Here is a 21,702-nt window from a genome sequence, read left to right as displayed (position 1 = left end):
GTCCAAGTGTAGATTATGTAATCCATGCTTGGAGCTTCAATAGACGTCATTCGCGCTATAATACTGTCCTCCCGTAGCATAGGAGGGGGATAGAGTGGGTTCTGTCTCAAGAATTGTCTGGATTTTGTTTGAGTTTGGTAAGAGAAGCAATTTCATTTGCATATGTGATGGCATGGGATTTCGATCAAATTCAACCCCCAATTTATTGAGCCACTTTAAAACAACACTGGCTTGCTTCCAGCCATCACCGCAACCGACACATCAAACCAGCCTTGACTTCTTCTAACCGTATAATGTAGACACAAATGTCTTCAATCGTACGACCTCCAGATCCATGTCTGGTTGCTATAATCCTCATCATCCAATCTCGCGCTGGTCCGCGCTTTGTCTATCACTACCCTCCCAACCCATCCACTATCATAGGCAGCAAATCCCGCCGCAATTCGCGCCGTAAAGGCGGTGCTAAAAGCTCTGAGTCTAGCCCATCCAGCGATGACGATTGGTCAAGCTCTGACGACGAGGAGGACGAACGCGGTCATTCCTCAGCTGGCGGTAATTCCCTTAGTCAAGGAGTCAGCGAGCACATCGGGAAGGGTGGACTGAGTGAAAAACTGGGTGATAAAAATTCCCATGCACCATCTGCTAGGGGGCATAGTGTCTCCTCTTCCGTGCAGTTCAAGCGAAGAAGTGTGACGCCCGACCCTAAGCAGGATAACCAGCCGGATCCGGGAAGAGGGGAAGATCTAGGACACTTTTACCAACCACCGTGGGAATCTTTACTGGGACTGCCGACCAATGTGTGGGAGAAATTGCTAAGCCCACCCCCATCATGGCATAAGCGGAGATTTGAAGTGGGTCTTAACGACCTTGTATTTGTGGGATGGCCTGTGTTTGTGAGGGAAGATGGGACCTGGAGGAAACGGAAGAAGAAGAAGAAGAAGAAGAAAGTTAGAAAGCAACGGCCGTCCGGGGAGCGCCAGGAACTAGGGGATGACGATAAAGAGAACGGTGATCAGAAGAACGATATAAAACAACCGTCGGAAACAGAAGACGACAATGACCCTGTTGCGGAAGACCAAAACATCGTTCAAGATCCCGTACCTCCTGGGTCTCCAGAAACTGATAAGGATTCGATGACGATGTTCAATGTAGTTTTTGTATTGAACCCACCTCTGCTAGAATATGGTTTGCGAGTGCGGGAGAAGTATGAGAACGTGATTAAGAAGTTTGGCAAAGGATTAAAGTCGGAACAGGCAAGGGTAGACTACGTTTGGAAAGAGGCTCGGACGATTGTCAATATCAAGGAGAAAGCGAAAGAAAGCAGTATGTATCCGATATTAAATGTCGTTTATGTCGCATGCTACATCTTGAAATGGATTCGAGATTGTTATGCTTACACTCAAACACAGAAATGTCACTGTCCAGACTCTATTCGGAACTACACTCGAAATCTTCCCTTGCTCGAGCAATATCTACAGTCTATACAAGTATTTCTAACTCTAGAATCGCATCGGTTACACTCACACCTGAAGCAACGATGTCTCTTCAGGCTCCACCCTTAACTTCTACTTCTTATCTTCCAAGTGCCACGGAAAAGGCCTACCCCGGTTTATGGCTTACCACTGCGGATAGTCTCTCCGCTACCGATGAAGCTACAGGCATGGAAACAAGCGAACCCAACCAGGTTCTAGCAAAACATTTTGCGTTGCTTCTCCTAACTGACGAAGCAACGATTCTAAAAGACATTGAAGGGTCAATTGGGCCTCTAGGCGCACGACTTGCACACTATATTCGTGTCTCTAAACCAACCAAATCATTTGCCCAAATATCTGCCCTCTCCGGAATTCCTTTGAGTGACATCCAAGTGCTTGCCAGCCACCTTGTCTACTGGCGGAGAGCCCGAGCCGTGCCTCCACTGAGCCAACGGGATACATATATCGTTTCCCCCAACGCCGACATGAGCAAGCTTGCGCAGGCAGCTGAGGCTTACGAAGCTGCATTCCCAACACTACCCAGCCTTCCGAAGATGCTCCACGCTTTGAGCGATACCCCTAAACCATATTCTAGATTAATACCCAGCAAGGACCATAAGGAGATATATTACGCGATTCTGGCATGGCTACTGAGAGGGGGTTGGGTTACTCAACTCCGAACGTTTGGATGGGTCAGAGTAGACCCAGAGATCAAACAAGCGGTGGATGAGGCACTAGAAAGGGAGAAAGAAGAGAAAGAACTTGAAGAGAGAGTGCGTGCAGCATCTTCCACCAAAGCAGATTCTAAAATTGATAGTAAGCCCGTCGATGATGACGGCCATGACGACAACGACGATGCTGAATCTTCATCTTCGTCATCTCTTGAGAGCGAAGACAGCGGCGAAGCAACCCCCGTCCCAAACAGGATTTCAAACCAGCAATACAACTACGACAAATATACTGAAACTCAAAAACAAAAAGGGCGGCTGTATAGTTCTTCTCTTATACTGCGACCGCACCGCGCATCATCCCTAGAGTCTCATTGGCTGGACGAAATTCTCTCGCGATTCCCAGAACCCTCCTCCCAGCTTGCCAGCATGGATAGCTACAACGCTCCATCACCAGAGGAGAGCATCGATGCCGATTCTTCGCTTCAGAAATATTGGCCGCTTTTCACTAAATACTTCAACGGTACAGATGCACTGGAGAAAATCCCAGTGCGCGAGGGCTTGAATCAGAAGGTTGTTTGGCGCTTGCTCCATAGATTGGATCGTAGCACACCGCAGCTTGAGAGCGGAGAGAATGTTCCTTCGAAGGAAAAAGTGTTGGTTACTGTGAGACATTGGTGATATAGCATTCTAACTAAAGGAAGAAATATATTCTCCTGGACCTTATTTGGCATTGGCGACCATTATCTCCTTTTCCTGTTGAATGTCGCGAGATTCCCTTTGCTAAATTAAGAATTTATTCTTACTTCGGTATGATATCTTCATGCATTCTGGCTATTTGCTGATAGTCGTTGTGAATGTGATTTGAGTAGCTATCTGGCTTGTTAACAAGTATGTTAAGTTACCCATTAGAGTAAAAGATGAATGAAAGTGAATAAAAATTAGATTCTGACCTCAGGATCGTGGACAAAGGAAATAGGGAGAGCTGGGAGTCAATTAGGCTGATTGTGAAGGATCGACATTATCAAAGAGTAGCCAATTATATTAAATGACAGATTTAAAAAGCGAGGCCTCCGAGGGATGTAGGAGAGACCCTCCTGTCCGCCATTTCAATGCTTCCACTTGTTCAGTAAACAATTTGATGTCTCAGTGAATAATAAGTTCAATAAGAAGGCATATGCATTGAACATTAGAAGAGTAAATTACGGAAAAGGAGAGGAACATGAGAAGATTGGCTGGTGAGGAATAGGGGAATCTGGGCGGTGGGGATGAATAGATGCTTGAAGCCAGAAACAAATATCAGATTTAGTCGATTAATCATCAACCACTGAAGATACATAAAAACATAAATATATTCACGAGAAGAAAGAAAAGCTAAACATAGACAGGGGCGGTGTGTCCCAAAGTATAGGCAGAAGAATGCTGTCAGACTTCGTGTTTATTAACAGTGACCATCTGTAGGAATGGCCCCTGTCATTCATGCATCGGCAGCATATCTCAAAGTCCACGTTCGCGCAGAGCCTTTTGAAGAGTTTTTTGAAACGTAAAGACATGCTCTGGCGACATCATTGTATAGTGCGCACCGTCCACATGATGCATTCGGGGCGGCTCCCGCGAGAAATCTGCCCATTTGCTCAATTTATTCTCGATCCAATCGGTTCCGTTCACTGCGACTTGCTTCAGGGGTATCGCGTGAAATACGTCAATGCTTGCCGCTGACCCAGAAGGTTCGTACTCTAATGCGGCTTCCTGCATCTTGTGGGCAAGCGTAATCCAAGTTTTCATTTTACTTTTAGTTAGAGAGAGCTCCGCTAGGCGGCCCTGGGAAGCATGGGACATAAGGTGATCGAGGGCATCATCGTTAGAGAGCTCATGTAATTTAGGCGATATTTCGTGGGCATACTCCTCTGATATTAGATCTAAGAAGTACGAGAGGTTGATGCCAGCTTCCACCCAGTCGAGCTGGCGCATGCGGTCTTTGATATGTGGTGGTAGATTGAAAGAGCCTAAGAACCTGACCTCATCGCCATCGGCTTCGAGGAGTTTCGCGACTTCGAAGGCAATCATGGCGCCAAAAGAATATCCCGCGATTGCATATGGTCCAAGAGGCTGAGTAGTTTTGATGTGTTGAAAGTACGTTGTAAATATTTCAGGGAGGTCTTTGAAAAACTCCTCCCCTTCTTCAAATCCTCGAGCGCGAAGTGCATATAGCGGGCGGTCGTTGATATACTTGGCGAGGTTCAAGAAAACTAAGACCTCGCCAACACCGGGATGTACAAGCCAAAGAGGCGGCTTTTCGCCAGATGCATGGAGCTTAACAACGGGATTATACTGTTTTGGTTGCTGCATTTCTTGTATCGCCGTTGCAATGCCATGGATTGTAGGGTCCATTAACACAGATATCAATGGGATTTCCTGATCCAGACAGAGAATCCTGTGTACGTTTGATTTAAAGGCGAAAAGTTCAATGGAAGAAACTCCCATATCTAGGAGGCTGGTGTCAATTCCAATTTCAGAAGATGGGGTGTGGAACATCTCCGCGAATAAATCAGCGATTGACTTCTGAGTTTCACTTTCAGGCCTCCTTAGATTGGTTTGGCGATATAATTTAATGGCTTCTGCTGCCTCCGCATAATAAGTATCGTATCCCCCGGCGCGATATTCTGCCGCGATTTTCGGCGATGAGATCTTTCCAAGCGTCGACTTTGGGATTAAGGTTGCGGCAACCGGTACTATTTGGTACGGACTTACCCCGAATAGCCTGGCTGTGATCTTTGAGATCGCATCGAATGACACTGTGAGACTTGCGGCATTCGTATAACCATGAGCCGGGGAGAACACTACCACGACCCTTTCAGTCGAAGCCCCGTCGGGACGATGAGAGAACACGACTGTATACGTAGGGGTCAATCCAGGAAGTTTAGCTTCTTCAATAGCACGTTCAAGCTCGTGGGGATAGTAATTAACTCCGTTTACTATTATGAGATCCTTTGTTCGACCGCAGAGGCGTACATAGCCAGCATCATCGATGAGAGCCGTATCTCCTGTAATAAACCACCCGTCTCTGGTAAAGCTGATAGATGTTGCAAACGGGTCGTTAAAATATTCTTTAAGCACACATTCGCCCTTGATCTGCAGAGCACCGGGAACATTGGGACTTTTGATGACAAGACCGTTGTCGCCAGCAACCCTGGCAGCTAAGCCCGGAATACATGGACCCACGGAGGTAAATTCCAAACCCATTTTGATATCATAATCTGGGCAGGAGAGGTTATGCATTGAACCTGCGCAGGTTTCAGTCATCCCAAATCCTGGGCTCACAACGTTTTTCCTGGCACCCAATGTTTCCAAATGTGCCATGGCACTGATGCAAGTCTGGACGGTATTCGCTTCGCCTCCTGAAAATATCACCTTCAAGCATGACAAATCCCAATCTCTGGTTATTGCCGTAGAAGGCTGCATTTTGTCGAGTAGATTTGACAACGCTGTCAAGAAGAAGTTTGGACCGAAAGTCACGCTGACTCGAAGGTTGTGGATGAGGTTCAAGAAACGCAGGGGGTCGTTTGCAACATCCGCTTTGTCAACGAAAATCTGCCTGGCACCCAGAGCAAGGGCATGCAAATGAATTTGGCAAAGTGATGCAACGTGGTCTAGGGCGACCCAGCCTAGGAAAACATCACCTTTTTCTGTACCATGATGAGCTACCTTTCCCGCCAGAGCAGCTTTAATCTGATTGTTCCTCAGAACTGCAGCCTTTGCGTTTCCAGTGCTGCCCGACGTGAGCATGAGGATGGCCGCATCCTCTGGTTCCTTTTGGTGGCCGAAGTTTGTCCTGGGAACACGGCTGACGCCACTGCGTAGCTTGTTTACGAGGCGTTCGACAGTGACAATGTGAAGCCCGTCGATATTCAGAAACTCGTGAACTAACCGATCCGACGTAAGAATAAGGGGCACTTTGAACAGTGAATTGAGGTGCAAAATATGTTTTCGCCGCTGAGCAAGATCGTTCACAAATGCCGGTGACATTGCAGGCAGATAGCCGCCTATCACAGTAGACCAGAGCCATATAATATTCTGCTCATGATTATCGAAATGGATCAACACTATGGTATCCTCCGTAACATTGTGGATATCACGAATGAGTTGGGCATTTTCATGAGCTTGGTACCGGAGCTGTCGTGTAGTCAGAACTTTGGATGGGATTGTGAAATCTGCATGGTGGAATTCTATAGGTGCGTTACAGTAACGAGCGGATGACTCAAGTATTTCGGTTAAGTTCTGGCACACCATTAACTTAGTGGCCATCGTAGCTAAGTCCGCGTTCAGCGATGTCGGGGGTAGCAGTCCCTCGGGATCACAACCGGGCAACATGTTGAGAAGTGGCCGATGATATCCGGCCTTCAATTGTCTTTGAATTTGGATGGTGGCAAGTTTGTGAACGACGATGAGAACAAACGTAAGGGATCCGCTAATGGGAATTACGTCCAAGCAAATGCAGGAGGAGTTGAATGGCCTGCTCTTCAATTAAAGAGGAAGTAAAATGAGCAAGGTATACAGGAGCTTAGAGGACTGGACTGAGGAGCCAAGGGGCAGTAGAGAAATGGGAAACCTCGAGATAAATGGGAAGGCGAATGAGTATATCCCAGGCCGCTGAACCAGAGCGGATGTAGGTACATATATAGTTGTAGTTCCATTGTACAATCCTGAGTTACAGTAAATATACAGTCCAGATCATCTATGGGGGCGAAGGTGGTAAACTTCAGCGTGTGAGATGTGCTGGATGAGGGGTTGACCATGGGAACTCCATTGAGTCTGCCAACGGAGATAAAGCGGGAGACGACTGGCGGGATTAGGCATGGTGCAAAGTATACGTTATACGTGCGGCGCCCTGAACTTGGATTATTAGGAGTATGGCCTATTAGACGGGGTATATCCGAATTGAGGGCGGTACATCTTGAAACTTAGAGTCGTTAGGAAGACAAAGCTGTAGATGGGGTTACAATTTTATACGAGCCTAGGTCATGGGCTCGAAATGTGAATGCGGTTAACATCAAATGGACATGTCCGTTGATCTTCAGCAAAAGCCATGGAGGAAAGGCTATGGGGATTGGATACGGAAGAGCGAAATCTTGCATTGGGATGGTAAGGGATGCTGCCATCCACCAGTTGTGAAATAGGGGCGTTAATGAATACACCTGGTCACTCAAGTTCCGAGACAGAAATGTTGATTCTCGTCCTCGATGTTAGCAAGACTGTAAGGCAGTTTGGTATGAGAGAATCGCGGCGCAAGGTAATAAGAGGACAAGAAATTTTCGGCCACACCGGATGTCCATAACCCCGCTTGGTCAAAGCCTAATGACTGCTCGTTGAAAAGGGAGTGGTAGCATAAGGACGGCTTTGTTCTATGTCCACAGGGCGGCTTTTGGCGAAATGGCTTGGTGCAGGAGCAGAGATCACTCCACTGAGAATACACGGACTGACGCAGGGGTACATCATGTACATACAATCCACGGTGAGGAAGGCTGCGATTCCGAGTTTTGGCCGTCCAGAGAGGCAGGACGTGATTCTTAGACGTTCGTGAAAGGATTTTGCGGGTAATGGCAAGGACGCAAGTGAGCAACCGTGTTGTATACTCCCAAGATACTAAGCGAAAGTAACGGGGCAAGCAATGTGAGAACCAAGGGGAATCCCTGATAAGCTTGGAATGTGTTCTGATCCGCATTGTCAGTTTGGTTGGGCCGTTCAGGAAACCTATTTGGCGATGATTGTGCCTGTGAAGTGTCGCCGTACCGAGTTGCGGAAGATACTATTCAGAATCATCAGGGTAGAAGAAAGACCTTAGAAAGGCCTATTATAAACCAGTGAATCACAGCAAATGATAATCATTGGAATGACGAGACAGTTTCGGGCCTTCTAGACTGCTCTATAAATCCGGCTGTACAATGGGTAATTCCGGAGTTAGCAGGATTAGAAGTAGAACGAGGAGGACGGGTGTTGGATGTCTTGAGTGAAGTCATTTGGCGTCGCCATCATCCCATGATGTATCCAAGTGCTGTAGAAGTATTGATCAAGGATGCCAAAAAGACGTTGGCGAATAGAAAGAGATCTCGTAGTTGTCGTATCATTGACCATATGTTAGGTGGCTGTCAAGTTCTGCCACCCTTTTTTTTTTTTCTTTTTCTCATTTAACTCCATTTCTTCCATCCCATCCTATATCTGGGCGCATATGATGACTTGGGTGATAGAATGTCATTATTGGCCCCGTTTCGAAGTACTTGGGAGAGCGGGTTTGCCCGTACCACACAGATGTCATGCGTCGATCATTAAAGTGTTCGTTGGTATGCAAAAAGCCTTAGAGTGTGAACTCACTAGTAGTGAAAGGCAGGGAACTAAATGGGTTTTATTGGCATCACCTGAGCAAAGTATATCAGTTCTGCGCGCTCTCACCCAAGAATGTTAAGAGAGAAGAGTTTCATTTAAAGGTATGGTGGCCCTCAGGTCATCTCTTTCAAAGCAGTATTCCCATGAACTTAAACGACGTTTCACAAGCAGAAAGCTTCTGCTGTAGAGTACTGGTTCTTCTTAGCAACTTATAAGCTGTATCATGAAGTACAGCGATGTTACTCATGCGATCAGCCGCTGTTGACAGCTGGGTTGGACGGAGGAGTACCTGTATAACCTTATAAGGAAGCATCGGAACAAGGCAAACAAGACGTACTATCAAATTATTGCTAAAGACGGCGGGATATAGTTGCTCCAGGCACGCTCTCCTAATAATGTATTTGGTCAATATACAATCGCGAATAGGGCTTGATTCGCGAGTGAATTCCGGATGTTGATGGAACGCTCGCTCGATAAAACTTGGTGCAAGATCGAGGTTGGATGCATGCACATGATGCGCAAAGACTATTAATTCTGAGTAAAACGCTATCATATTGGGTTTAAGTTAATGGTGTAATAAGTGTTTTAGCGAGACATCACGCTGTTGATTGTAATTAGTAGTCACTAGAATACGCACCAAAATGTCCAGTCCGTCTGATCTGAATAAAGTAATGGGTAGAACAGAGTCAGACATGCTGAATCGGTGATGAAGCAGCCATTCAATAGTCATGAGAACCATGAATCTCGCATGGGAAATAAAAACCGAGTCGATCCGCTTCCGGGTAGAGTACCCGAAATATAAAGGTTCCCACTGCCAAAGCATGCCAATCCTGAAATGCTCCGGCATCGACAGCTGGTACCCTGAAATTGTTTCGTAAGTCAGGGTTCAATACGGCATGTAGGAGTTGGCAATGAGCAGTTCCAACAACAAACGGCAAGATCTAGAGGAAACAATATCGTAATACGAGAAGAGAGATAGGGTGTAATCAGGCGGATCTTGACAGGCGTTACCTTGGCTAGACATGCTCCAGTGACAAAGGAATGGATGGCTTCGAGGGAGGTACGGCAGGAAAATCAAAACTTCACAAGAGCCGAAGACGCGTCTGCTGTTCCTCTTCCAGGCTTCGGAGCCAAAACCATGACAACACCCGCTCAACCGCAAGAGCATCTGCATCACCATCAGGGATCAATGTGTGTCTAAAAATGGCGTCCAGACCTTGGCCCATGTTGCGCCATGGTTATCGCTACACGGCATCTCTCGTAGGAAAACGTCTCGGCCTTGCCCTTGATCAACGCCTCCTGGGTCGTTTTCCCGCAACAAGATAGCCAGTGAGAGAACTGCCCGAGCCAGGCTTCAATCGGTGATGAAAATGCTATGTAAAGCTTTTCAAGATGTATTCGTTAGAATTTAGCATAAACATCGCGAAGTAACTAGGTCACTGAAAGACGTGCAGTATGCTGAAATATAGGTTCATTCCCAGAGCGCGCAACACTAAATCAGACCCGATTATGCCCCAGGCGGGGTTCCTGCGCTTTTTGATTAGTTCATGTATCATGCACTTTGTTATAACAAACTAGGCCGAGGTCAACTTCACGATGGATTCGGTAAAAAAATAACCGTTTGAGATCTTTTGGATTTGGAACGTACGTTCGGAGTAGGTGGTCCTATTTTCTGGTCAAATAAGTAAAAATCTCTTTAGAATCGTTCCACATCCAGGTGAGCCTTCTGTGAAAGAAAGAGGTTTGAGTTTCAGGTATGGTATTGTTGCGCCCTGCTGATTTAATGGGACGGTCCCTGGAAAATGCAGAGGGGTGGGTACTGTACTGGTGGGTTATGGAGAATATGGCATCACACTTTGGCTGTATCTTGGCCATTTGCTTTGAGTAACTCGGAATAGTTATTAGTGATATGGACTGTTCATAATTACTTTGCGCCCGTGGAGAAATCCTGACATCCATATTCTGGAATTGACCACAGCTTGTGGATATTACTGCAACCTGCGGAGACTTGCATGATACTATTTCTCACCACGTGGAGAGTGTATATCAATTTGCTCGTTCATCTATGGAGGAATTTAATGAGCGATCCGAATAATAATTGGATATGGGATTAGGGGACTCTGAACGCTCAGCCTGGCAAGGCGAAGCCGACAGCGCGGCTATACGAAAAGTTAAACGAAGAAACGAGATGAGAAACATGAAAATGATATTTTAGGTGTACTGAGGGCTAGGCCTAATCCCAATCTATGATCTATGAGATAAGGAAATATGAAAAACAAACCAACATCGGTACGACTAGGGATTGGGAAGAGGTTTTGAATAGTTAACTAGAGCAGTTAAATAACTAAACGAGAATGAGCTAACAGAAAAGGTTTGCAGTAATGGCCTTCTGTTGGCCGTTGCGGCCGTTGCGGCTATTGCCTGTGTGGCGATCTCCCTACATCACGTGACCAACCACTATATTAAGCTCTTTGTAGATAGCTCTATCAATACAACCTTCAACTATTCTACAGATTATAGCCTAAATAACATGTTTTTCTTTTTAAAATGTTGCATCAATAGAGTAGTTCATCTTTTTCAGAAAGACTCTTATTATTATTATTATTATTCTTCAATTATAGATGTATACAGTCAGAGACTATGATATTTATCTGAGAATCTTTAGTTCTCAGAGTTTTTCCTATATCTATAGAGTCAACTATTATACATTTATCAATTTCAAATATGCAAAATCAGAAAATTTCAGCTCAGAATACAAAAACTGTTTATAAATTACAGTATTTCAACACCTTCTGATAGTTTGAAATCATTTGAAAATATTATGATAAAAGAAAAGAGAATATAGTCTTAAAGATTGTAATATAATGAAACTGAAGCAGTGGCTAGTTAACAGTATCACATAGAAGTAGTTGTTTAAAAAGCTGTATAAGTGAGCTTGACTATCTTGCTTGAATAGTGAGCTTGTAGACTACAGAGTTATTGCAAGAATATCACAGATATGATACTTAGTATACTAAGAAAATTGTATGAGATATACAGTAACTCTTATATATATTTCAGTAGAAGAAAAATGAATTACTAACTTCTTTAATAAGAAGTTAGCATCTAGCTATTTTATATAGACAATGAGTGAATACTCTTCTCTCATTTCATAAGCAAGAATAGCTGAAGTGATATCTCAGCAGTATCTCATTGTTAAGAAAGAGTAATCTGCTAATCTTATATAGAAGTAAGATTCTTATATTCATCAATTAAATCTTTCTATGATATATCTGAATAATGTCATAGAGTAATTGAAAACCAGTTTAGATAAGATAAAATTATTTACATGAAAGTGATAAGCTGTGTGAAACTGTAACAGAGTCTTGATATGACTGAGAGTATAATAATACTCTTCTCTTTAAGAGCATAGTTCTGATACTCTCAAGATTATCAGATTAGAAATTATCTTTATTGTATAATAACAGTTATTAACTGATTAACAGTATATATACTGTATAAAGAAATAGATAAGTTATTCTGCTGACTGTGTAGATCTTTCTTTTCTCATCTTTATTCAAATCAAATACATGATAAGTGAGTTCCTTATATATTAATTTAAAATATGAAAAATGTAGTTAATAAGTGACTTACAGATAGACTGGCCGCCGGGACCATGAATTTCATGTTTGGTCTCATTTGGTCTGATCTCATACATTTCTTGGCGTGAATCCCACTGAGACTAATCATTAAATAAACATGTAAAGTGACTATATATCAGATCTCAAAATGAAATCATGACTTGAAAAAAATGAGAAAGTGATCTCATTTGATCTCATTTAGTCTCATTCTTGATATAAAGTTACTATTTTTAGACATTTTAAGGTTTTTTTTTAACTATTTTTAATTTTTTAAAAAGTAACACTTTTTGATAATGCTCAAATGAGATTTAAAGTCATTTAAAGCAATAAAAATAATTTAAATTGAGAAGTGAAAATCATGGTCTCATTTGAAAAATGTGACAAGAGTAGACAGTAAGTCTCACTGAAACAGTATGAAACTACTATCTAATGTTAGAACTGTGTAATGAGATCTGTCGAATTGGCAATGAGACTATCAAAAATTCTGGTCCTGGTCTCAGACACGGTCACACGGTCAGTTTACTTACAGATCTTTCAATATATTTCATTCTATGTATAAAATTCTCTGCAAAAGTAATGTATTTTAGAGACAAAGTTAACAGTAGTGATAGGATTTTTTTGAAAAGATTTTCTTCTCTGTGACACATTTTTCTCCCTCTCTCTTATCTGCAATAGTGAGTGCATGAAAGCATCATTCTTGAGAGATAATAAGGGACTTATTCTGACATTTTCTAGTGAGTAATAAATGTCTTTGTGATGCAGCTGCGGCCTCTATGACTGTTAAGAAAGTCAGATTGAAGATGACAGTGTTAATGAGCTGTGAGAGCACTGCTTCTATTGTCACATCTTCTTCTGCTTCTCTTATGACTGTGATGATAGTTGCTGTGCCTTGCAGTGAGATGTTATTTCTTCTGTCAGTTAGTGCATCTGCATTCAGTCTGTTCTCTGCTCTTCTCACTATCATTGCAACACTGCCTTTTCTCTCAATCAACACAGTGACATATAACCCTGTGTAGTCATTCAGAGAGAACTCTGAGAAGAGCTTGATTTCAGAAACAGTGACTCTGAGAAGCTCAATCTGTAGTTTCTCTTCTGTGACATATCTGAGCTCTGCTTAAGATACTGCTGAGTTGAGTCTGCAGAGTTCTGCAGTTTCTTTATCTTCTCTCTGTGAGAAGGCTCTGATACAGTCTCTGACTGATATTACTACTTGTCTGCACTGCACTAAGTAGCTGAAGAAAGAGAGAATTTTATATATTCATCTCTTCTCTCACTTCTGTTATTTTTATTACATCTGTAACAATAACTTCTATCTCTCTATAAGTATTATTCTATAGAAAGATGTTATATCAGCTCTGATAAGAAGTCTAGATACTTAAGCAGTACAGAGTAAGAGTCTCAGAGCTTTAAGCATTGACAGATTTTATCAAGACTGAGAAGATCTTTCTTACTTATCTATAAAAAGAGATGAAAGCATGAGTCTCTGAGATGAAAAAATATCTCAGAATGACTGACTTTAAGAAGAGATCAGCTGATATTACTGTTAAAAGTACTACAAAGATCAATCACTGATTGAAGAGAATCTCACTTCAATTAAAGCAGATAACTGAGATACTTTATAAGTTAATAAGTTAATATTTCATGCATTTCTTCTGCTCTTCTATAGTGCTGCAGTGCTAACTTCTCAGTAGACAAAGATACTGATGTCAGAGACTTTAACAGTAAAGAATGAGTTTGATAAGAATATGATTATTAGTAAGTAGACTCTGAGATTCTCTCTTTTTACTTTTTCAATAAGCTGTGACCTTATTAGATTAGCAGTGATCTGCAGATTAATTAATATTAATCTTTTTATTAATTTCAAATATCTCTTTCTTTTCTTATTAACTGCTTCAGAAATTTTACACTTGTGTAATCTTATTAAACTTCTAAAAAACTCTTTAAGAGAAAATAGAAGAAGAGTGTTACAGAGTCTATAAGACACTGACTCATTACTGTGAAATTATCTCTAAAAAACTCTTTGAGAAAAATGAGAAGTTTTTAAGTGATATTTCTTACTCAATGTCTCTAGTATGTAATAGAATAGTCTCTACTAGTCATCTCATAGCTTACAATCTCTTTCTCAGCATTTTTCAAATACTTAAGTGATTCTTATAAATTCTCTGATAATGAATATTCTTCTTATTTAATAAGATATTAAAGCTTGCTGTAATATATTCACTTATTCAATATTTTCTTTATAAGATATTTAATATCACTCTTAATCTCAATACTATTCAGCTGAGACAGCTTCACTCTGAGATATTACTTATAGAGCTTTAAATAAAAAATGTGAAAAACAGAATAAATTGATTTCAATTCTGTAAGTAATTTCAACTTATATGTCTACTTATTCATTACTCTTATTATCAGAAAAGATTCTAGTTATCACTCACTGAGCTTCTTACACAGTCTCATTATCTTGATATTCTTTACTGAAAGTAGCACTTAATCTTCTATCAAGAACTTCATTGAAAGATGTTTTCAATTATAGTATTTCATCTATCACTTCTGAGCACAGTGAATACTTTTCATCATCTTCTTATAAATTTTATTTAAAAGTTTCAATCTTGCTTTTACTTCTAGTATTGAGAGATACTTTATTCTCTGTATCTATTTAATATTCTGACTGTCTATTTCTCTCTTTGAAATGTCATTCATGACATCACTGAGTAATGAAGAATTATATTCATAATAAGTATAGAAAGAAGATATCTTTAAGATTATATTCTTTACATTGTTATATATAAATTCAGTGATTAGAAGATATTTAAGTCAATCATTCTGATAATATAAATAGAATACTTAAAAATACTGTTCTAGTGTCTGATTCTGATGTTCAGTCTGATCATCAGTCTGTGAATGAAATGCAGTACTGAGAAGACATCTTATTATAAGATAATAGTAAAAAGCTGATTAGTATTTACTGATGAAGAGAAATTCTCAATCTGTTATCAATGATTTCAGAGCATCATGATCATGAATAATAATATTTAAAAACAGGTCAGTCAATTCAGAGGCTTTAATCTTTTTATAAGTAGAGATATATCTGATTATCTTTATAAAGCAGTTAATAATAATTAAAATTGAGTTATATTCTTTAACTCTTGTCAACTTTAGTAGATCAACTATGAAATTTATTAATAGATTCTGTTATAAGCTCTTTAGAACAGGCAGTGATATTAACTCACTGTATTACTTATACTACAGAATCTTTATTCTTTGACAGATATTACAAATTTCAATATACTCTTTAATATCTGCTTAAAGCTTGTCTTAAATGTATTTATATTTTAGAAGCTTCTCAGTCTTCTTTAACTCAAAGTGCTCTGTATGAAGATTATTATAATGAATTCTCAATAACTTCTGACATATCACTCTACTATAAGAGATGAAGACTGAACTATTTAGCAGTAGAAGTTTACATTCTTCTAGTTATCAGTAACTTGATTTCTTAGCAGTATTATCTCACTCAGAGTCTGTCTCTTTCAAGTTTAAATCAGATTCTTTCTTCTTTAACTTCTGAATTCAAGCTGCAGTAGAGACATCTCTCTTCTATAACTTATCAATGAATTTCAAAAGTAGTCAGATTGAAAGATTGTAGATCATTTCATTCTTTATCAATTCAATGATTATAAGATATAATATAAGAAGCTTATAATCTTCAGTGTCAGTTCTCTGCAGAGACTCAGGTTTTCTTTCATCTTCTATACTGAATCATACAGCTGTCTCTTCAGTGCTATTTCTGAGCTTCAGAGAACTTTAACCCTCTGCAGTCAGCTTCTTCTGCAGTGATAACAGAGGTTCTTTTATAGAATTCTTCTTCATATCAACAATATTATAATCAGGCTGTTTAGATAGTGTATTAATAAGATTAAGTCAATCTGAACAGTATTAGATATAGAAATCATACTCTGAAAGCAGCTTCACTCATCTGACTTAACATTCTGTCAAGCTCTTTGTTGTCAAGAAGTAATACAGATTTGCATAATCAGTGAGAACTTACACTGAGTACTTACTACTCTGAAGATAATGTTATCAGATCTTAAAGAATTCAATAATTACTAACATCTTCTGATTATGAGTATTATATCTTCTTTATATAAGTGATAACTTCTTGAAGAAGAAGATCACTGATCTTCATTTACAGTGTCTTATAGACTTCATGAAAAAGTCTTCTCTCACAGACAATTCATTATCTATTTTCTCAGAAATAATTATCTTCTGATTCTTTCAATGTTGAAAGGTCTTCAGTATCAACTGTGAAAAGATTTCACAGATCTTATTCTCAGATACATCAGTCTCACACTGACTGAATAAGTCAGAGTTAAAGTGATTCAGTATTATAGTATCTGTGAAAGCTTGTTTCAATTCTGCAAACACCTGCATGATGTCTTGAGTGAGAATAAACAGTTTTATTTTTCTATCTTTCACACTTCTCTTTAACAGATCTGTAAGAGAGACAGTAATCTGTGAATATATATAGATGAATCATCTGTAGAAATTTATAAATTCTAGAAATATCTACATCTCATGATACATCTGCAGCGCTGACCAGTTCTTAATAGCAGAGACTCAGCTTCTGTTCATTGAAATGCCATTTATCTCAATAATATAATCTAAGAAATCAATCTTCTGTATGTAGAATAAGTATTTTTCAGTGTTTATATAGAGTTAATACTGTCTCAAGCAACTCAACACTTCTTGAACATGAGTATCATATTCTTTCTTTATTTTTGAGAAGATTAGAATGTCATCTAAGTATACTATGCAGAAGACATCAACAAGACCTCACAGTGTCTCATTTATATAGATCTGAAAGATGACTGAAGTATTATAAAGATCAAAAGATAAAACAAGATATTCAAAATTGCTGTACTTGATACAAAAAGTCATTTTTCAAACATCATCTTCATTAACTCTGATTCTATGATAGATATTCTGTATATCAATCTTTGAGAACATCTTTGCTTCAGATAATTAATTAATCATCTCATCAATCAATGATAATGAATAGTAATTCTTAATTATCATCTTATTAAGACCTCTGTAGTCTACACATAGACATAGTCTATCATTCTTCTTAAGTATAAAGAGTATAGACATCTCTGCTGAACTCTTTGATGAATATATTCAGTTCTTTGATTGCACTTCTTCAAGATATTTGCACAGAACATTCAATTTCTTTACAGACAAGTTGTAAAGAGACCTGTATAATATCATTACACTGTCTTCAAGACAAATCTTATATCATACCTTGATATTAGAAAACTTTGCTGCTTTTCTTTCTGAAAAGACATTCTTAAAATCTGTAAAGAGATGTTATGTACATCTGTCTTCAATAACAGATACTGCTGCTAATCTTATAGTGAGAATGATGACTTCTTCATCTATCTTCAAGTTTCAATCATCTGCTACACAGTATATTAACTTAATCTTTTTCTTAAGATTCTTCTGATGAAACTCTTCAGATTCCTCTATTACTGTCTCTTCATTAGTGAGACAGTACTGTTATATCTGAGTGACTCAGTCAATGAGAGAATTGTTTTCTCTCAATTATAGAAGATCTAGAATAATGTTCTCATCTATAATGTTAACTGTATAAAGAAGCAGACTGCTTTTCTTGAAGATTTCTTCTGAGTCTGTGATCACACACTTCACTTAAATTATGTCAAAACAGTGATATTTTATTTCATCAGTAAATTTCACATGATCTGACAGATCTATCTTCTTTCAACTCTTTATTAAAGAAAAGAAATAGAATATGAAGTTAACATCTATTTCAGAGTCAAGTAGGCATCTCACTGATATCTCTCTATTTAAGATATACATTGTGATTATAACATGAACTCAGAGATGTGAGAATTGTTAATTCTTCATTTCTTTCTCTTCATTGTCTTTCATGAATATATTTGTCAGAAGAGAAGTTAACTTTGAGAAGATGTCTTCTCAGTTTCTTTTCTTCTTCAGTCTCTTACAATCACTGACATAGTGTTCATCAGCTCTGCAGTTAAAATAGAGATCTTTATTAAATCTTTTTTAATATTTCTTCACAGTGAGTGAAGAATCAGAATACTTAGAATTCTTCTTTACTTTCTTCACACTGAAGCTGTCACAGTGCTGTTTAGATTCTGTCATTAATTATTTAGAAGAGATCTTATTAATCTTCTTCTCAGAGAATTGAGTATTCAAATAGATCTGAGAAGTCAGGTTGACAAGCTCAGTGTGATTGATTGATAAACTCTGATATTATAATATCATTGTCTGCATCTTGTGAGTCAGCTTTGTGAGATAAAGCTGTGTTTTTAATTAGTTCAAATCATCAGTCAATTTCTCTTAATATTCTTCAAATCTTGCATTGAAATCAGAAGAATTCTCATTATCTTATTAATGTAATGAGTTGAATCACTGCATCAATGTGAAGCTGTAGTTACAGTGATCTTTGATTTAATTCAGTAGAAAGTTCTTGAATTCTTCTTAAGTTATAACAGTATTGATACACTCAAGCTCTCTCTTCTTGATGACTCAAGTAGTTGCAGAGATGCCTTCAAGAAGGTTAGCAGTGTATATTACTTATATCTCATGAGTATTATACTGGCTCAGATTAAGGTGAAATTTCTGTTCAAGAGTACAGATAAAGCTGTGAAATTCAGATAAGATGTTTTTCTTATATCTCAGTGAATCTCTGATCTTAATCTCTCTATCTTCATGATAGATGTAGATGTGTAGAGGCCGCAGCAGTGACAGAATGATTGAAGAGCTCATGTCAAAATGTGCAGCAGGTTCAGAAATCTCAGATTTCTGTCAGAGTAGAGATGTATACACTCTAGAGAATGATGTAGTGTTTTTCTCAGAGAATGAAGTTAAGTCAGTCTCAGTGTGAGTGTATGAGATTATATCAGTCTGTTAGAGCTTGACTGATTCAATCATATAATCAGATTGAGTGATTTGAATTGTAATATGATGAAACAGAAGCAGTGACTAGTCAGTGATATTATATAGAAGTAGTTGTTTGAGAAGCTGTATAAGTAGACTTGACTATCTTGCTTAAATAGTGAGCTCATAGACTACAGAGTTATTATGAGAATATCACAGATATGATACTTAGTATACTAAGAAGATTGTATGAGACACACAGTAACTCTTGTATATATTTCAGTAGAAGAAAAATGAATTGCTGACTTCTTTGATAAGAAGCCAGTATCTAGCTATTCTATATAGATAATGAGTGAATACTCTTCTCTCATTTCACAAGTGAGAATAGCTGAAGTGATACCTCAGCAGTGTCTTATTGTCAAGAAAGAGTAATCTGCTGATCTTGTATAGAAGTAAGGTTCTTATATTCATCAATTGAATCTTTCTATGATATATCTGAATGATGTCATAGAGTGGTTGAAAACCAGTTCAGACAGGATGGAATCATCCGCATGAAAGTGATGAGCCGTGTGAAACCGCAACGAAGCCTTGGCGCGGCCGGGAGCGTGACAAAGATAGACACATTAAATAGATAGAGAAAAGAACAGAAGGAAATAAGTACAGTAAAGAGAGACTATAATAAAACAAAATTATTAAAAGATAATGTATAGCTGTTTTAACAGATTATATCTAGTCAATTTTCATCTCTTCATATTCAGATACTTCTGAATTCAGTCATTTTCTTATAGCTGCTCTAGTTTCTGATAGAAAGTCTATTAAGTATTTAATTCCTGTCTCAGTTGAGAATAAGAACCTTATATTTAATTAATTTAAATCATACTTTTTCTTTAATCTGACTCTGAGACTATTGTATAATGCATAATACATTATAATATACTCAGAATTTTCATTCACATTGCAGAATAAGCACTCTGTTGAATCAAATCTATCATCAAATCTTTGTATATAAGATTTGAAATAATCATGTCCTAGTTTCAGCTGAATTATAGATGAGAATATTTTCTTTTTACATTTAATTGAACAAGATTTTCACTTTGATTTTATCTCAAATCTTGAATAATGTATACTCTTCTTTTGTTTCTGCTAGCTTTTATTTCACTTATTTAAACAAGATTCTTTTATCTTTCTCTTTATGAAAGATCAGAACACTGTTTTTTGAATAGATCTGCTTAATTCTGAATTCTTTTTTACAGCTGAATCAGTCAATTCATTGTCATGAATATTCATATGAGCAGGAACTCAATGTAGATGAATTATCAGTTTTGATATTCTTCTCTTTTAAATTTTCAAAACAGAGTTTAAAATCAGTTCAAGATTCATTTAATCATTATGAATCTGACTATTTCTAAGTCTTTTTAAAGCAGCTTGACTATCAGAGAATATTCATGCCTCTTTCAAATCATTTCCTCTTTTATGAGATTTTATTTCAATGAGTTTGAAAGCTTTCACTATTACAAATAGTTCAGCATCAAAGACTTCAGATTCACAGTCTAAATTTCAGAAATCTGAGATAAAATTGATATTATCTTCAGTATAAGCAATGTCTGTGCCTAATCTATTTAAATTCTCATTTTTTGAGTCATCTGAGTAAATCAGAATAGAGTCTTTTATATTAATTATAGAGATCTTCTTTAAATGCTGTTTATATTCTCTCTCTTTAGATAGTTCACTTATTTGTAAGTCTATGAGAAATTTCAGCTTTTCTCTTCAGAGAGATATCTTCTCATGATCAATTTTCTCAACATTTAATGAAGAAAATTAATTCTTAATAAGTGAACATAGTCTATACAGTTGAGAGGGCATTTTCTTTAAAGTATTATTCTCATTTCAATCAAGAAATCTATTTCAATTCAGTTCATTTCCTGAGTTAACTGATGAAAATCAAAAAGTCAACCGCTCCACCACGAACTCGCTCGATTTTTCGAATAAGAACCCGCCGATAGATCCATCGAAAAGCCCTCGATCATACCAGCATTCTGACCCCATCGCCGACCGCATACCCTGTGTGGTGGTGGAGTTATCCAGCCAAACGTGAACCGGATGTTGTTCGAAACTCCTGTGTGGGATTATCCCCCGTTCTCCCCTACCACACCACAACCCCGGGCCAGAGTGCCATACAAATTGTAAGGTGAAGTGACCTAGCCATATGCACCAATCTTCTCGATTTTGGAAGATCCCCGACCTGTAGTTGTGGAGATATCCAAGGAGCGACCTCCGCGAAAACCCTGTCCATCTTTGATGTTCCAAAACACCAACGCCAAGTCTCACCCTCGTACCGCCCTTCCCAATCTGGCCCATCCCCAGCAGAAAAATACAAAAAGATACCTCAGTGATAATATCAAGCACATAATCAATGGACTCTTCTGAAGTGCAACCTCCACGGTCTGTCGCCAGTGTATCTAGACTTCAACACCAAGTCTCACCCGTGTACTACCCCTCTCAATCTGGCCCATTCCCGGCAGAATGATACAAAAAGATACCTCAGCAACAGCATTCAATACATAATCAGTGAACAACAAGTCAACAGCACATCAACAACTATAAAATCAGTATATCTCAAGATCTGACTGAGCCTTTGATCCCTGC

The 21,702-nt window shown here is 38.8% G+C and overlaps 3 protein-coding genes across 4 annotated transcripts; 1 reads left to right on the top strand and 2 right to left on the bottom strand.

The window, feature by feature from the left end:
* Positions 1–3,495, top strand: BDCG_05546 (protein RMD11). Its single transcript, XM_045421232.1, has 2 exons — positions 1–1,323; positions 1,410–3,495. Exons 1-2 carry the CDS (start codon positions 306–308, stop codon positions 2,819–2,821), a joined length of 2,430 nt encoding a protein of 809 aa, XP_045277162.1. The 5' UTR covers positions 1–305; the 3' UTR covers positions 2,822–3,495.
* On the bottom strand, positions 2,692–10,862 carry BDCG_05545. Of its 2 annotated transcripts, XM_045421231.1 has the most exons (3): positions 9,974–10,862; positions 9,533–9,904; positions 2,692–9,382 (listed from the first exon to the last, which is right to left on the bottom strand). In XM_045421231.1, the coding sequence occupies exon 3, from the start codon at positions 6,509–6,511 to the stop codon at positions 3,638–3,640; it is 2,874 nt and encodes a 957-aa protein (XP_045281297.1). In that variant the 5' UTR covers positions 6,512–9,382; positions 9,533–9,904; positions 9,974–10,862; the 3' UTR covers positions 2,692–3,637. The 2 variants fall into 2 exon arrangements, with proteins under 2 accessions (XP_045281297.1, XP_045281296.1); XM_045421230.1 differs by having other exon boundaries at positions 9,533–10,862.
* A 10,135-nt stretch (positions 10,863–20,997) lies between these two features.
* On the bottom strand, positions 20,998–21,458 carry BDCG_17140 (uncharacterized protein; the record flags this gene model as incomplete). The annotated part of the gene is made up of 1 exon (XM_045426292.1): positions 20,998–21,458. The coding sequence occupies exon 1, from the start codon at positions 21,412–21,414 to the stop codon at positions 20,998–21,000; it is 417 nt and encodes a 138-aa protein (XP_045281295.1). The 5' UTR covers positions 21,415–21,458.
* Positions 21,459–21,702: the final 244 nt, after the last annotated feature.

Source organism: Blastomyces dermatitidis, assembly GCF_000003525.1.
Source record: "Blastomyces dermatitidis ER-3 genomic scaffold supercont1.5, whole genome shotgun sequence".
NCBI classification, from domain to species: Eukaryota; Fungi; Ascomycota; class Eurotiomycetes; order Onygenales; family Ajellomycetaceae; genus Blastomyces; species Blastomyces dermatitidis.
This window is presented reverse-complemented; position numbering and strand designations above follow the sequence as displayed.